The 17,598-nt window shown below is 39.6% G+C and overlaps 1 protein-coding gene across 8 annotated transcripts in view; it reads right to left on the reverse strand.

The window, feature by feature from the left end:
- The window catches only part of TMTC1 (transmembrane O-mannosyltransferase targeting cadherins 1), a 256,132-nt gene that overhangs the window by 120,758 nt on the left and 117,776 nt on the right, over positions 1-17,598 (reverse strand). For all 8 annotated transcript variants that reach the window (XM_067008959.1, XM_067008961.1, XM_067008963.1 and 5 more), the window contains 2 exons: positions 8,867-8,948; positions 7,611-7,714 (listed from right to left, as the gene is read on the reverse strand). In XM_067008959.1, the coding sequence (XP_066865060.1) occupies positions 7,611-7,714; positions 8,867-8,948 (186 nt within the window). The remainder of the gene's footprint in view (positions 1-7,610; positions 7,715-8,866; positions 8,949-17,598) is intronic.

Below are 17,598 nucleotides of genomic sequence, written 5' to 3' on the forward strand. Positions count from 1 at the left end.
ATATTCATTGAACAGAAATCCATTCAGCAATGAGAATGAATACAACAGCATGGATGAAAGTCACAGTGGGTAACGTGCCACAAAAACAGGTGACATAAAAGAAAAGACAATCAGGGAAAACCATTTATAGACAAGGATGGGGTGACTGGAAGCAGGCCTTGATCCCCAGCACACAGGGCTGGGACAGAAAGCTACAAGGCGAACCCAGCTGAATGGCTGGTGTAGGAGCTTGTCTACGGCCCTCATCCCTTAGCTGCTTGCTGGCAACAGAGTAGAAGGTGCCAGACGAGTGCTGAGGCCTGCCCTTGGGGCATTCCATCCACGGGGCAAAGGCCCGTAAGTAGCACTTGAATACTGATACTTGACTCTTTAGCACCTGGGAACAGAGATGGCAAGACCATTTCCAACTGCTCATGAAATAGGAAAAGAGATCCAAGGGGCTCTCCAGCCACTTTCTCATTGTGTTTTGTTTTTAAAGTTCTTCCCGATTATAAGGACCAATGGGCTAAGCAAACCTGTTAAAGGGAGGGTTATTTTTAAAATTCCCATAAGAATCAGAAGACAGGAAATTAAGAGCAAAACCAGACTTCTTAGGAAGCAGAACCAAGCAGTGACAAGAAAGGCAGGCTTGGGCTTCCCTGGTGGCGCAGTGGTTGAGAATCCGCCTGTCGATGCAGGGGACGCGGGTTCGTGCCCCGGTCCGGGAGGATCCCACGTGCCGCCGAGCGGCTGGGCCCGTGAGCCATGGCCGCTGCGCCTGCGCGTCCGGAGCCTGTGGTCCGCGACGGGAGAGGCCACAACAGTGAGTGGCCCGCGTACCGCAAAAAAAAAAAAAAAAAAAAAGAAAGAAAGGCAGGCTTCTCTCTAGGCCACAGGCCTTCTTCACGGCTGCCCAGCTTCTCTTAGCCTTTGCTTCGTCTACTCCCTCTGCTTCTCCTGACTGAGGCTGGAGCACGGTCTTCAGGGCTGCCCAGCATTCCTTGGCTCCTGCCTTCACACACCTGTCACTTCAGACTTCACAGCCCCACTCTTAGGTTTCAGGTTCCTGAGAGCAGCGCCTGATTGGCGCACCTCATCTTTTGGAGTCAACTCTCACAGGTTGGCCAAACTCCAATTGCTGATCCTTCAGGTCCCAACAAAGGTGTCACTTCTTCGGACAGGCTTTCCCTGTCACCACCCCCAACCCCCACCCCCAGGCCAGGCTGGAGTCCCCACAGCCTCGGGGCTTACACACTTTCCTGGAACTTCCCGTTGATAATGTACCTGTCTTCCCACTAAAACGGGAGCTCCTCGCGGACAGGGTTGAGTCTCATTTAGAGTTATTTCCCCAGCACCCAGCTCTTGAAGTAGAGACGTTTTCAGAAATTCACCTGATAGTAAAATAATGCCTAAAAATCTAAAAATATTTAGATACTTTTATTTTGGCCCGGGGCAACCATATATTTTTCTAGTCGCATAAAAGATACCTGCTAGGCTTCCAGATGTCCATGCTTGTAGCTAAAGGGCACAGACTGAAGATTCTACCCTTGTGTAGCCCCCTCAGCACCTTGTGTCACGCTGGCTCCTGGGACACCATCTAGTAATGAGGAGTGTCTGCGTAAAGGCACTCGCTGCCCTCACGTGTCACAGAGCATCCTTATAAAGCTATGCCAAGCTTACTTTTCCTTATTTTGCATTAAACTGCAATGAATAATAGTTCAAATGGCAATTCTTCTTACCATGGATAAACTATAAAGTGAATCTGAAATATCATTCAGTCTCTCTGACCTTCTTAATGCACCATTAATACAGTTATCTTATTAACAGAGACAGTCTCCTCAGAGCAGAAAATATGAATTTCAACATCTAAGACTTCCAGCAACAACTTCTTAGCCATTTATCTCTAAAAAGGTGAATAATTCTTCTGCAAAATAAATACTAGGTTCCTTTCTTACCTAGAGTCTGTTTCTCTCTATAAAGCATTTAACATCTTTATTTCAAACCAGCATTCAGGTGTAACTTCCACTGAGCAAACATACCAACTGCTGACCATACATCAGGTGCAGGTTCCAGATTCCACACAGAATCCCGGTGGTCTACTAATGAACTACATCCAACAGCACTGAACATCCCTTAGGCATGTACAGCAACTTCTAGCTTACAAAGTATTTGCATATAGGGATTACCTGATCCCAATTCAGTCTTTACGAAGTGCATATTACCCTTCTTGCGGCAAGGGAAACAGCCTTAGAGAGGCAGACTTGTTCAATGCCCCACAAGAGACCCATAGGAGACCCTGCATACAAGACAGGGTCTTCCGGCTCCACATACAATGTAGAAAGGAAATATGATGGGTCAAATACTGGTATTTCATGGAGAAACACCTGCCTGAGATTCTGACTTATGCCTTGAACAGTACAACCTGGATGAACTTGAGCTTTTATACCAAAAAAAAAAAAAAAAAAAAAAAACCCCAAACCTTTAACTTTTAGTAGAAGCAGGGCTGACAAACTTAAAACCAGTGTGTAGTCACCTCTCCAACACAGTAAACAGATGACTGCACTGATGGAAATATTTTTTTTCTTTTTTTTCTTTTTTTTTTTTCCTTTGCAGTACGCGGGCCTCTCACTGTTGTGGCCTCTCCCGTTGCGGAGCACAGGCTCCGGACGCGCAGGCTCAGCGGCCATGATGGCTCACGGGCCCAGCCGCTCCGCGGCCTGTGGGATCTTCCCGGACCGGGGCACGAACCCGCGTCCCCTGCATCGGCAGGCGGACTCTCAACCACTGCGCCACCAGGGAAGGCCCTAAACTCACCTTTTTTTTTTTTTTTTTTTTTTTTTTGCGGTACGCGGGCCTCTCACTGCTGTGGCCTCTCCCGTCGCGGAGCACAGGCTCCGGACGCGCAGGCGCAGCGGCCATGGCTCACGGGTGCAGCCGCTCTGGCGGCACGTGGGATCTTCCCGGACCGGGGCACGAACCCACGTCCCCTGCATCTGCAGGCGGACCCTCCACCACTGCGCCACCAGGGAAGCCCTGATGGAAATATTTGTTAGAGCATCATACGGCAAGAAGTAGAATCAAATTAAAAGCTTGGGTTTGGCATTTTATTCATTATGAAAAGCAAGTTTTGCCTTTATGTTTCATTGTTAGCAAAAATAAAAGAATCGTCTCTAATTTTTATCAGCTTCTCATGGGCTTAATATTCTAATGGAAAGTAGTAAAAGTAAGTAGATTTAAAGTAGATCTAAAGTAAGTAGATTTAAAGTATTCGATATTTTCTTCAAGCAGTGAAGTGATCCAGGCCAGCCTTTTCCAGCCCTGCTCCCTAGTCCACAGGTAGAATCTGCTACTACTACAGTCTCCCTCTTCTGACTTCCTCCTCTTTCTTCTTCGTTTCTTTCCCCTTCATTCCAGGGGTCTAAGACAATTAAGAGGAATTACTATTACATAGTGTCATTTCAGTTTGGGAAACTACACTCAGTGACCTTGACCATCTCTTTCATCCCCAAGCTGTGTTTCTAAGAACATAATACAAAATACACGATGGGGACAACACCCACCTTGTAGCGCACTCTTCAGCTACAGAGGACACAGTTCATACCTGAGGATTTCAAAAAGGGTAACACCTCCTTCTCCTCCCCCTCAAAACAATTAGGCTGCTGATCAGATACAGAATCTCTCGCCCAACCTTGGGATCCATTCAATCAGAATTTCTGCAACCTGAATCAGAAAGTCTTATTTTTAGCATACTTCCCAGGGTAACTCTGATATTCACTCTAGTTTGGTGACCATTGCTTTAAAAATCAGAATGACCTCCGTTTCATTTCATGTGTGAAGGCCTTGCTAGGTTGCTGAAGCAAAAACAAAGCAGCGACTTTTGCTCAGCTCTCTTTAAGCACAGGGTGGTTTTGTTTGTTTTAAAAAATAATTTAAATTTTCATTCAGTTTGTTCAGAGATACATTATGTTATGAGAGAGCCCCCATGCTAGGGGCTTTAAGGGCCATAAACCTTACTAAGACATAGTCCCCTAAGGCTGTAACAGTCAAAACCTAAGGTTTTGTGCCTGTTTGAAATTATCAGCTGAAAATGGAGACAGAAGAAGAAGCTTCTTTAGAAGGAGGATGCATTTAAATTATATCTCAAGCTGTTATTAAATATAGATATAAATTGAATATATATAAGAAACATATAAGTATATATGTATCAATATATACAAACTAAATTTGAAAAACAAGTTTTTATGGTTCATAAACAAATAAAAAGGAATGCGGCTGGCGAATTAGATACAAATTTGCCCAATGTCTTGCAAGGCAATAAAACTGATATTTGAAATTTTATTTTCTACTTGAGAGAAAAGAAATAATCACACCTGTCAGACTTCTATACGTAAAATTCTAAGTTGATAGAGTTGTAAAATACAGTAAATGTGAATCATAAGTCAACCAAAGTTGTATTCCTCTAGGTTTGTTAGACAATGTTCTACATTACAGTGAATGCCACGGTCACGTTTTTTCTTATTCTCATGTCTCAGATAATTTTTCTTAACAAAGGTTTCTCATGAGCATACCACAACAACTTTGCATCTGTTTTGTTAGGCAGAAAATGGCAGGGTATTTCCTCTTAGCTAAACACATGGGAATGGATCATCTAAAAGAGAAGGAATCTCAGAACTAAAATCACAAGAAGTCATGTGAAACAAACCAAAAACGAAGCAACTTTTAAAAGCTATTAGGATATTTTTTAAAACTACATGTAATTAGTAACTATAACAATTATTAAGAGAAGAGAAAGCTAGTTGGAAAACTCTCACCTGATAATAAAGTTATTAGACCTACTTTAAAAGAAGATATCCTTGCAAGATAGAATCAAAGATGCTATAAAAGTTGTTCAGTTTACAAATCCAGTAAAAGAGGTGAAGCAATAAGGACGTCAATTGACATAGCTGACTGACAAACCTCTGACTGGTAAAGACAGACTCACAGAGCCAGCCAAATCATAGCTAAACTGTACAACGGATGAGAAGAAGAAGAAAAAAAAAAGCCAACAGAATTGGAAACAGACTAAGGTAATCCAGTTTAAGAATAATCATTATACCAGAGGTCAAACAAGAAGAGTATGTATGCAAGAAGAGTAGAAACTTTACTCAGGAAAGGACTTAAAGACAATGTTCTGGATGCTTAAGAGTCAATTATAATGCAGCTATCTTAGAGGAATGCGAAAGGCCATTTACAGCAACTGTCACTGAAATGTCCCAGGGTATCTGTGTATTTTAAGAATGAAACACAAAACAGAAATATACGTGTTTTTTTTTTTTTTTTTTTTTTTTTTTTTTTACAAGAGGGAGAATATAAAGATGTTAGGATATTCTGTTCTATCACTTTTTATTGATTGAATTGCCTGAGAATAGTCATTCAGATGGATTCACAGACAGAAAGTCCTGGATGAAATGTGTATCAGACCCCTCAGAAAAAATACGTAAAAACCTTGGAAGTGAAAGGTAGAACATGGTGAATGACCAGCCCAAGGTCCTCATTCTGCAAGAGGTTCCACCAAAGAATTTTTTTGACCACCAGCAGGAATAGAAATGCAACCTGACCCCCCTGGCAGCTAAGATGGTATAGCAAGAAGGGCAGTGAGCCAGAGACCAAAGGCGCCTTGTCTTGACACCAAGGACAGTGGGGTGGGCACGCGTTTGCTGATGACAGAGATAAGAATGAAATGACTGGTTGGTGAGTTGAGAGCAATACGTTCTTGTTCTCATCCATCTGTTGCTTTGCGCAGCTTGGCGTTTGGAGACTGGTATGCTCGGGGAATGGGCTGCATCTAACTATGAAGACAAGAGTGAATGCTCAAATTCAGCAGACAAGAGAGCTTGGAGGGAGACCAACCGAGGGCTAAGGGAAACGGAGCCAGAAGCAAGAACAGGATCTGGCAAAGCTTTTTTTTTTGCTTAAAGTCAGAAAATAGCTATTGAAGGAGCTGCAGAACCTGAAACAATTTCTCAATGAGCTAAAAATATCCAGACAAGGAGCCCTGGAGATGTTGAAAGCCAGTGAGAGAAACCTAAAAAGGCTAAGTAGATTGCAATATTAACAAAAAGCTGGGCTACAGATGTCAAGCTTAATGAATGGACTAATTAAACAATATTTTGAAAAATATAAGACATAAACAACAATTCATAAGTCTCTAGACTATCTCAAAGGGATAAGCCAACACTGGAGGCTGTATACCATATGGTTTCTGAAGCATATTCAAGATTTTTTAACACAAATAGATGTTGCAAGTAATGCAAACAACTGTGACATAATATTTATTAGAAAAATGGGTCAAACAAATTGGAAGCATCCTTTTTGAATGGAAAATAGTCTTTAGAAAAGAAGAAAACACTACGAACAAAAAGGAAGAATATACAATGAAAAAAGAGTAGAAATTTATCAATTAAAACATATAAAGTAAATGAGTAAAATAAAGCAAGCCTGGCTTTATAAAAACAAAATCCAACAATCTCCCATCCCTAAGAGATACAAGTAAGCTGAAATATAAATGTGCTGTCGGTCAAGGTTTAAGATTTATTATGTCTTTGCAAACACAGAAAAGGGAAGGTCACTATTACAAAAATGCTATTAGACATTAAAAAGAACATAAAACTATGAAAATTTAAGAACAGTACACCTTAATGTATAAACATTATAGAATAATATATCCTGAAGAAACGTTATGAAAACCGTCAAATATAATTATATCTGAAAGTGTCAGAAGTACATCACAGCAGATTGGGTAAGGAATTAAAACCCTCTCAATGAACAAGATCCATTGGTCAACATCACTTCTTGATCCACTATCCTAAATCTCTTAAGGACAAATGGTAAGATATAATTGACTGTATCTTAGCAAAAATTGTGCTCATTTCTGTTCGCCACTTTCAACTTCCCTGCTGATTTTAACCTTACAAATAGTTATAATGTCCAATCAACCTCTACACACCTCTCAGTGCATTGTCCTGTAATATTTGCCATATGAGCCACTCAAAAGCTTTTTTTTTTTTTTTTTTTGGCTGTATTGGGTCTTCGTTGCTGTGCATGGGCTTTCTCTAGTTGCGGCGAGCGGGTGATACTCTTTGTTGCGTTGCGTGGGCTTCTTGTTGCAGAGCACGGGCTCTAGGCACGTGGGCTTCAGCAGCTGTGGCACGAGGGCTCAGTAGTTGTGGCTCGCGGGCTCTAGAGCGCAGCCTCAGTAGTTGTGGCGCACGGGCTTAGTTGCTCTGCGGCATGTGGGATCTTCTCGGATCAGGGCTCAAACCCGTGTCCCCTGCACTGGCAGGCAGATTCTTAACCACTGTGCTACCAGGGAAGTCCCTCAATAGATATTTATTATTGATAAGTGCTCAACAAAATGCTTGTTGAGTAAACAAATATATACCAATATGAGAACAATACCAATAATATTGACAAAACAGCACCATTTGTTGAAAAGGATTCCAAACGTCTAAACAGTAGTTTCTTTTCTCCACACACCCTGAATAGAACACAACCTTTCTTTCCTTACAATGCAAAGACAACATACCGTTTAAGGTTATTTAAAACAACCTGATAAATACCAAATAAAGTTAAAGAAATGTATTTCTACTGACCTTGTAAGAATGTAAGGTGAAAATGAAGCTGGATTATCCTGCTCTGAAAAGTGGGGCATGGATCCTCCCATTATCCACAGACGGAAATACAGAACAACAACCACCTTCAGAGAAAAGAAGATTTGGTAAGAAAATCATTGATTGTTGGGAGTAAGCCCCACCTTTCTGGAGGATACTTTCAGATGCTTTACAAATATTTTGATCTACAAACACTTTTTCTAGTGAGCATTTCTGTAAAATTCTAACATTGAAGATGAGTAGGAAAGGAGTTGGGTAGAGGAAGACTAAACAATGAAGGTGATGATGGCAAGAAAAGCAAATCTTAATAACAGCCAGTCAGTTTCAGGCACTTATTAGCTGTTACCATTGTTATCCACTAAAGGCTTTCCAGCCACCTGAGGCCTCCCAATTTGCCCAGAATCCCACAGCTAGTAAATTGCAAGATCCAGGAGTTGGACCCATGTCCTTGGTCTCCAATGGCCAGGTTATTAACCATCCCTCTCACAGAGCCCCATGAAAGTTAACTTAAACTATGATAGATGATACTTCTGTGACCTGAATAAATACATTTGGAAATGCTCCAACTCTCAAATGCTCTGGAGCAGACCACTCATTCAGAGGTTATTTCAACAACCCCAAGAAACATCTTTTGCGTCTACTCAGTGGAATTTTATCACTGAATGGTGCTATCCTGTTGCAAAGGTGCATAAGAAAACCACAGGCCAGAGACACTTCTGTGGCGATGGATAAGTTCTGTTTATAGAAGACTCCACCCACACAGAGCTTCTAGATGTTATCCTCATTTCAATAGGACCAATTATGTTGTTTCTGTTAAAGTCAGAGGGAAATCTTTGCTTCAATAAAAGGTAAAAGATTAATTTGGGGAGGTAGTTAAGCCTGGACTTTTTCCCATGAATATCACTGGCTTATTTCATGAATGCTTTTTATAGAAGTGCAGCACTAGATAAGTGATACAGCCAGGTTTGTGTTGCAGAGACAACACAGCATCAGCACCTTGAAAACGGCACAAAAAATATTATAGTTAATACTGTTGGTGTCACTGAGTTCACATATCCCTAGAATGCTTCCATACATACATTCCAAGGCTTTGTAACATTTATAGCGTGTAAATTCTTTGCTCTTAAGATCATATTGTTAGACGCTACTGCGGACTCGAACAATCTGGATCACGTCTCTGAGTCAAATTAAAGTGAAATATTTCTTATCAGGTATTTCAAAAGCATATATGTACTTACATAACTTATGACCAAAATGGCCCTTTTTAAGAATGGCCTCATGGTAAGCAAGAAATTTCTATTGTGGCTTGCTGTCAGATACCTGAAACAGGAAAGAAAAAAACATCTTACGTAAGTGTCAAGTCTACCACAAATAATGTTTTCCTTTCGGTGTGAACAGACTAGCTCAAAAGCAGGCTGGAAAGGATCATAGCTAAGAGCATGGCTTCTGGAACCAGACCACATGGGTTTCAACCCCCCAGCGCTGCAGCCTACTGTCTGGATGATTTGGGGCAAGTTTTCTAACATCTCTGCACATCTTTCTCACTTATAAAAGAGTGGAAAATAATAGTATCTACTTCACAGGAAAGTTGTGAAGAATAAGTGTGATAATATATGGAACACAACCTAACTGTAAACTAGTCAGCTATAAATATTACTATCCCATCTAATCCCAAATAACTCGGGTATCCTGGCAACTATATGGTTACACTAGTCACAGGGGTGATCTTAAACAAAATAGGATTTAATTTGCCTACTGAATGTAATTTGAGAGGGACAATGTCTTCTGCCCACAGACTAGCTCACAAATGTCTTACCCCTAAAAAAAGGATGCTGAGGTTTTATGAGGTTAGGTAATTGATCCAAGGTAACAAAGTTATTAAGCATTGGTGGTCAAACGGAGCTCACCCATATGCAATGGATAATTTCCTCATCTGCCTATGACCTTTGGAACCAAGCTAGGTTACAAGAATGTCACTTCTAGAGGGGCAGCAACTTGTGTGGACCCTGCACCTCCCACAGTTCACCCACTTGTACTCATCCACACAGAAGACATGTGATTGGCTGGTTTTAATAAAGACGATGAAAGGGAAGCAAGAGGAGATTGTCAACAAACTTCAGGAAACCCTGAAGTCCTTTTCACCTACAGGCAAATTTCTGTACAAAGTGTAGGGAAAAAAGTCAAAGTGAACCACATAATCCAGCAAACATTTCCCACCTCATCCTTGTTTCCCCTGCCCTTTTTCATTTTTTTTCTTTTACTTTTTTTAGTCTAATTTTTCCTCAAAGGAATCCTCCCCCAGAAACTCTTAAAATCTGCATTTGAATGTTGTATCTTCACACAGCAAGGATGTTCTATAAGGAGAGAGATCCTTTTGAAGACCTGAGTGGGTTAGCAGCTCACAAAGAAACGTCTAACTTGACTGCTTACAAAATACATGTGGTTCCTGTTTTGTTACAGCTAAGTGCGTCCAAGTGGCAATGTGAGGAGGAGACAGTATCATTAAGAGGCAGGTCCCTTCCTTCTTGCTTCCCTTTTCTTCTTCCAAAAAACAGTACACAGAGCCACCTCTTAGCAAGCTCTGGACTGGATCCACCCCCATGCACTACATTTAAATCCTTTCTTCTCCCTTAGCTCTCAAAAGAGAGCTTGGCCAGGAGTAAGGCCAGGAATACTGTCAGCTCTCAGGATGCAGGTACATCTTTTCTGTCCTGAAATGGGCTTGAGGGAGTTTACCATTTCCTGAAACTGCACAGGAGATTTTGTGTATGTCTGCATCTGTGCATTTCTTTGAGGCAAAGTCCTTGACTTTGATCTCCAGTGTCAGCTAGGTCGCGATTCCAAAAAGTTAAAGCACTGCTACGTGCATTTTCTCAGCTCCCCCTCTATCACCATCATTTTCAGGCCAACTCAACAAAGACCAACCCTGGATATTTCTGCTATTTCTTTACAGGATGTGGATAGTGGTACCAGGAAGGGAAAGGAGAATGGCAGTGTGTGAAGGAAAAGGGTTGCAACACATCTGAATGAAAAAGTCCTTCTTGGGTTGGTCTGCTTTTAGAAACTTCATTTCTCAGGTTCCCTCTGTTGCTTGTTTATTTTAACACAGTGGAAAAATTAAAAGTGGTTTCCCTTATATAAAACAAACCACAGGGTTTCAAATGTTAAACTTAGATAATTCATATTTTGTTTCACTGAAAGATAACTGTGATGGTTATTTCAGAGACATTTATAAAGTGTCGCTTTGTTTGCAAATTCTTCCTCCTTGAGAAGTTCTATTTCCTCAAAAAGTTCAGTTAAAGGTGTCAAATAAGTTACTCTTTAAATGTAGCATCCCAAAGCAGTGAAAGTCTAGAACGACACAGAGAACAGTGGTTGAAAAAAATGACCTCCTTTCAAGGTTTCAATTTCCAGTTGTTGACCAAAATTAAATGAGAAAATAAGCCAAAATGACATGGCCCCCCTTTTTTGGTAGGCATTAGGTCAGAGGCTGAGATTACTATTTTCTGCATCTCCTCCCTCTCCCCCCACACAGCAAAACTGGACAGTGGAATTTTCTCCCCCATATTCCATGATGTCTGTGAATTAGAAACAAACAACAACAAATAATAACAATAATAATAAAAATAGCAAATAATATGTGTCAGATACAAACGTAAGTGATATAAATGTACTAATTTCTTTATAATTTCAACAATTCCTTAAGGAAAAACATTATAATTCCTTTTTAATAGAGGAGGACACTGAAAAACTAGAGGTAATACTTAACCATATTATCCGATTATCTCAGCTACTCATTCCAATCACAAGTTAATATAGCTGAGCATGACTTATAAACACAAGGATATGCAAATGCCATCACTGCTAATTTTCAACTTCAGTCAAATTCTCCATTGTTTTCCCTGCAAAGCCAGAGAACATGCCAACAACAAAACCAAACCACTGAGGAAACCACTAGAATGGGAAGCAAGGGTCCAGGGTTCTATTCTTGTGCTTCAAATTAATTTGTTGCATGACTTGGTAGAAATCTCCAGGAGCTTCATTTCCTTGCTATATCAATGACAGTTAGACTCAGTGGTGTCAGGGTCCCTCTAAGGTTCAAAATATTATGATCCTTGGATGTTCTCACCAACTGATGACATCAAAGATGACAAATAAAGAAAAACTTAGAAGAACCTACTGAAATTTTTAAAAAGGAATGCCAAGCAATTAGGGTGAAGCAAATACTAGTTCATCCCTCCCTTTTAAGTAGACCCTTGAAATTTGCTGTTGCACATGAAAAAAATATTTCAACATTAGCTTGGGGTATCGGCATTACCAAATTCTGCATTTTTAACAATTTCTGATTTTAGGCAAATAAAAGCAAGATCAAGATTATCCAAAATGAATTTCCTAACCTGTACTCCTCACACCCCAAGTTTTCTGACCCCACATTTTCTAATTACTAACACCCACCTCCTTAGTTGATCATGTTCAAATATTCAGAGCTAACTGGGATTTCTCCCTGAAGTTACCCTCCATAATACTCAGTCCTCAAATGCCATTGAGAGGTCTTAGGTGAGACCAGGACAACCTGCCACCCGAAGTTGTAAGCAGCTTTTTTTCAGGAAAAGAGCTCTTTGCAGGGAAGAGCTCTCTGCAGGAGATCCCTTTTGTCTTGTCACTTTAGCAAAGCTATATTTTAACTAACCTCTGGCCCAAACCTTTCAAATCTTTTGATCACACAACACTTTGCCTAACCTGTTGGTTCTTTCCTTAGATCAAAGAAATACAAATGAAGAATAAGTAATGAACAGATGACCAGATCTCTTCCCTAGCTTCCCCTTCAGTAATCTCATAAACAAACTTGTGTCAACAAGATAAGCATCTAAAAAAAGATCACAGGGAGTCCACAGGCCTGCGCACAGTCGGGGATGGTGATGACTCTGACCCCCTATTTCAATGATTAACTGAGATTATTTCCCCTTTTTCCTTTTAAAAACGTTCACGGCCATGCAGAACATTCAGAGACGGTTTTGGGAACCAAGTACGCCTTTCCCCCAGATAACCAGCTTTCTGATTAAAGGAACTTTTCCGTTTCTACCAGGGCTTTTCTCTCGTATCCAAGATCTGAATTCGGTAACAAAGTCACCAACCCCATAACCTTTTATTTTTCTTTTTAAAATGTATTTATTTTTATTTTTGGCTGTGTTGGGTCTTTGTTGCTGCGCGCAGGCTTTTCTCTAGTTGCTGCGAGCAGGGGCTACTCTTCGTTGCGGTGCGCGGGCTTCTCATTGCGGTGGCTTCTCTTGTTGAGGAGCACGGGCTCCAGGCACGCAGGCTTCAGTAGTTGTGGCTCGCGGGCTCTAGAGCGCAGGCTCAGTAGCTGTGGTGCACGGGCTCAGTTGCTCTGCCACATGTGGGATCTTCCCAGACCAGGGCTAGAACCCATGTCCCCTGCATTGGCAGGGGGATTCTTAACCACTGAGCCACCAGGGAAGCCTCCAACCCCATAATCTTGAGGGTTAAATGAATGCTTATTCTTTTAAGTCACTGAACTTTGTTAACACAGAATTATTGTGTTAATAGCTAATTGATACATACAGCAAGATGATCAATAAACGTTTACGGACCCTAATAGAATTTTTAAAATATTCATCTTCCCCCACTCACCCTCTTTTCTTTATCTGTGTTTTCCTTACCCTCCAGTGCTAGACTGGGTACAAAATACGAACTCACCGCTTGGGGTCTGGACAGTGAGCTGGAGGTTTCCTGGTGGATTAAATGAGAATATGATATTAGACCTTCCAGCCCTTCTCAGAAACCTGATCATTTTTGCCTTAATAACAACTCCAGTGGAAAATATCTCAGCTACGAGTTATTACTATTTAATAATACACTAATAAATTGGGACGTCTCTGGTGGTCCAGTGGGTAAGACTCCGTGCTCCCAATGCAGGGGACCCAGGGTTCAATCCCTGGTTGGGGAACTAGATCCCACATGCATGCCGCAACTAAGAATCCACATGCCGCAACTAAGACCCGTCGCAGCCAAAATAAATAAATAAATAATTTTTAAAAAATCAATATACTAATAAATTATAGAAAGCTATATACAAAATTCCTTCTAGAACACCTGTCATACTAATGTAATTTCTCCTGCTCTTTCAAGGTAGTAAAGAAAATTAACAGAGAGTCACATACTATGACCAAAAAAAGAAAGAAAGAAAGAAAAAGAATTTGAATTCAGGGCTTTTTAGAGTAGGAGTTTAGAAATCCTGCTTCTCTTTGAAACAGAGGGAGAAAAGATCTCTCAGTTGACCAAAGTAGCAAAGACATAGCTCACTAGAAAAGATGAAAAGATTAACAAAAACAACAAAAGAAATTTAAGTGTCTTCCGTTTCTCTGCACTCTCCTTGAACACATAAAGTGCCTCATGTAAATTGCAATAACCAGTGGCATTCTATAGAGAGGCAGAGCTACTTTTGATGTCTTCTTTGATATTCAAATGCAGATTCCAAAGGGAAGGAGCTGTTTTAAGACAAAATGAATTTCTAAATTCAATCTACTCAGAAACCCAAAGCAACTTTCAGGACCCCATTCTGTGGTTCTGGTAACATTTCTTCTTGAAAATTTAAACTCAATGCAGCAAGTTACTTGCAAAGAAATATTTACTTAGATTATCACACATAGAATAGTGGAAATAAAGACGGAGAAGGCAAAGGGGGATATGATTTCAGTTCTTTTAACCATTCTGAAAATCAGAGTTAGAAATGGACGGGATTGAAAGAGCTCAGGTAGTTTTACAGGTGAAAAGAAAAAAAGCCCCAAAATGTTATTTGACTTGCAAAAGGTCACGTTCCTTTAGTGTCAAAGGTCAATGAGTTCAGGCTTCATTAATTTAGTCAGAGGGGCTAATTTATATTCCTGCTGCAATGAATTTAGTCGGAGGCACCAATTCTTATTCCTTCTATATGTAAACCAAAAATTCAGTTTTGGTGATTATCACTCTTGCTTGTCATTAAAGCAGCAGCTTAGTTTCAATTCATTAATAATAGGGGCTACTTAATGCATTTAATATATGTCAGTCACTGTACTAAGTGCTTTAACTTTTAAATCTCATTTAATTCTCATACCAGCGCTGTGAGTCCATACTTGTCCCCATCTTGTTAATGAGGCTGACGGAGGTACTCACTCAGGATCTCGAAGCTGGCAAGTGGCAGAGCTGAGACCCAAACCCAAATCCACGGCACCCACTACTCGATACAGCATAAAAGTAAAACGGAGTTGCTTTATTCAGTACACTTTCAACATGGATTATTTATTAAATGGCATTTCTGCTTGGTAACAACACAGTGACTTCTACTTAATTAAAAATGATTATTCTGGAAGTTTCTGAGATATCAGATTTAGAAACAGATGGGAGGTTCTAGTCCAAGTAGGTGGAGAGACCTTTTCATAAGGATAAATAAGAAAAGCTTGTGTTGTTACGTCTATTTAGCAGTATGATTTAGTTAAGTTTCTTCTTAACATACTTTATGTTACTTGGTCATTAATTTAGTGCATGTATAAAATCTTTCTACTAACCAGAATATTTAATTTGCCAAAATAGGAACATACCACAAGAAGATGTATATTATGTATTTGTCTGGCATTTTCTATGTCAAAAGGCTTTTCAATCCAGGCTAACATTTAATCCCCCAAAGATCCACATGAGGTTGCCAGACAGACAGCACTGGCCTCATCTTGCAGATCCAGACCTAGTGAGCAGTGAATCCAAACCAGAATTGACTTTTCTGATGCCCGACTGCATGCCTTTTAACTGTCTCCTCTCCAATGATGCTGAAAGACAGCACTTGCTATGGGTTTTCCCTTATGCCCATCAGTCCAAACTTGTACACCAGAGTCTCTAAGAAACCCATAGAAATGAAATCTCTGCTACTTGCAATACATATTTGTGCAGAAACGCAAGTAAACTTTTGCACTAAGAAAGAGATTACAAACAGACAAACTATAATCACACCTTCTGATTTTATCCCCTTTATTGGGATAAGTGGGCTGAGAAATTCAAGTACAACTAGGCTAGTGAAAAGAGTATTTGATATTGGATTGTCCTGGTAAACGGAAGAAACACACATTCTGTTAACAATAATAGCAATAATAGTAGTGAAAGATTTTTGTGCCCCTGGCACTGTTCTTATGTGTATAACGCTTAGCACATTCCTATAAGATGTATACTCTTAGTATCTTCCTCTTTCAAGGAGAAAACCGAGGCATTAATGGTCAAGTAACTTTTCCCAAGGTCCCACAGGTAGCAAGCCAGAAGAGCCAGAATATAAAACCACCCTGTGCTCTTAACCATAAATGCTCTGCTATCTTTCAATCACTGCCAACTAAATCTGTTTTCACCTTCCAGGAAGATGATTAAATTTCAAATACTACTCTCAGAAGTACAAACGTATCAATAACGGTCATTTGTTTTCTTGTGTTTTATGAGTTCTTAATATATCTTGGATATTAACTCCTTATTGGATTTATAATTTGCAAATATCTTCTCCAATTCAGTAGATTGCCTGTTTGTTTTTATGATAGTTTCTTTTACTGTGCAAAAGCTTTTCATTTGATGTAGTCCTGTTGGTTTTTTATTTTGTTTATTTTTTATCTTGCCTTTGGAATCATATCATAAAACATATCATAATCATAAAAACATTGCTAAGATCAAAGTCAATGAAGTTACTGCCTACATTTTCTTCTGGGAATTTTATGGTTTCAGGTCTTATATTCAAGTCTTTAATCCACTTTGACTTAATTTTTGTGCATGCTGTAAGATAATGGTCTGATCTGATTCTTTTGCATCAGTTTTCCCAACTCCATTTATTGAAGAGACTGTCCTTTCTTCATTGTATGTTCTTTGCTCTCTGTTGTATAGTAATTGTCCATAGATAAGTGGGTTTATTCCTTGACTCTCGGTTCTGTTCCATTGATCTATGTGTCTGTATTTGTGCCAGTACCATACTGTTTTGATTACAATAGCTTTGTAGTATAGCTTGAAATCAGGATGTATGACACCTCCAGCTTTGTTCTTCTTTCTCAAGATTATTTTGGCTGACAGAGGTCCTTTGTGTTTCCATACAAATTTTAGAATTAGTTTTTCTAGTTCTGTGAAATATGCCATTGAAATATTGACAGGGATTGCACCAAATCTGTAGATTGCTTTGGGTAGTACAGACACTTTAACAATATTAATTCTTCCAATCCCTGAACATGAACTATCTTTCCATTTTTTGTATCTTCTTCAATTTCTTTCATCAGTATCTTACAGTTTTCAGTGTACAAGTCTTGTATCTCCTGGGTTAAATTTATTCCTGACTATTTAATTCTTTTTGATGCAGTTGTTAATAGAATTGTTTTCTTAATTTCTCTTTCTCATAGTTCATTATTAGTATATAAATATAAAGACCACAGATTTCTGTACATTGATTTTGAATCCTGTAACTTTATTGAATTCATTTATTAGTTTTAACAGTTTTTTCGTGTAGTCTAGGATTTTCTATATATAGTATCATATCATCTGCAAATAGTGACAGATTTACTTCTTCCTTTCCAAACTGGATGCCTTTTATTTCTTTTTCCTTATATAACTGCTGTGGCTAGGACTTCCAATACTATGTTGAATAAAAACAGCAAGAGTGGGCATCCTCATTTTGTTCCTGATCTTAGAGGAAACACTCAGCTTTTCACTGTTGAGTATGATGTCATCTGTGGATTTGTCATATATGGTCTTTATTATGTTGAAGAACATTCCCTCTATACCCACTTTGTTGAAAGATTTTATCATAAATGGATATTGAATTTTGCCAAATGTTTTTTCTTCAACTAATGAGACAATCATATGATTTTTATCCTTCATTTTGTTAATGTAGTGTATCATGTTGACTGGTTTGCAGGTGTTGAATGATCCTTGCTTCCTTAGAATAAATCCCACTTTATCA

Source organism: Kogia breviceps, chromosome 12 (assembly GCF_026419965.1).
Source record: "Kogia breviceps isolate mKogBre1 chromosome 12, mKogBre1 haplotype 1, whole genome shotgun sequence".
NCBI classification, from domain to species: Eukaryota; Metazoa; Chordata; class Mammalia; order Artiodactyla; family Physeteridae; genus Kogia; species Kogia breviceps.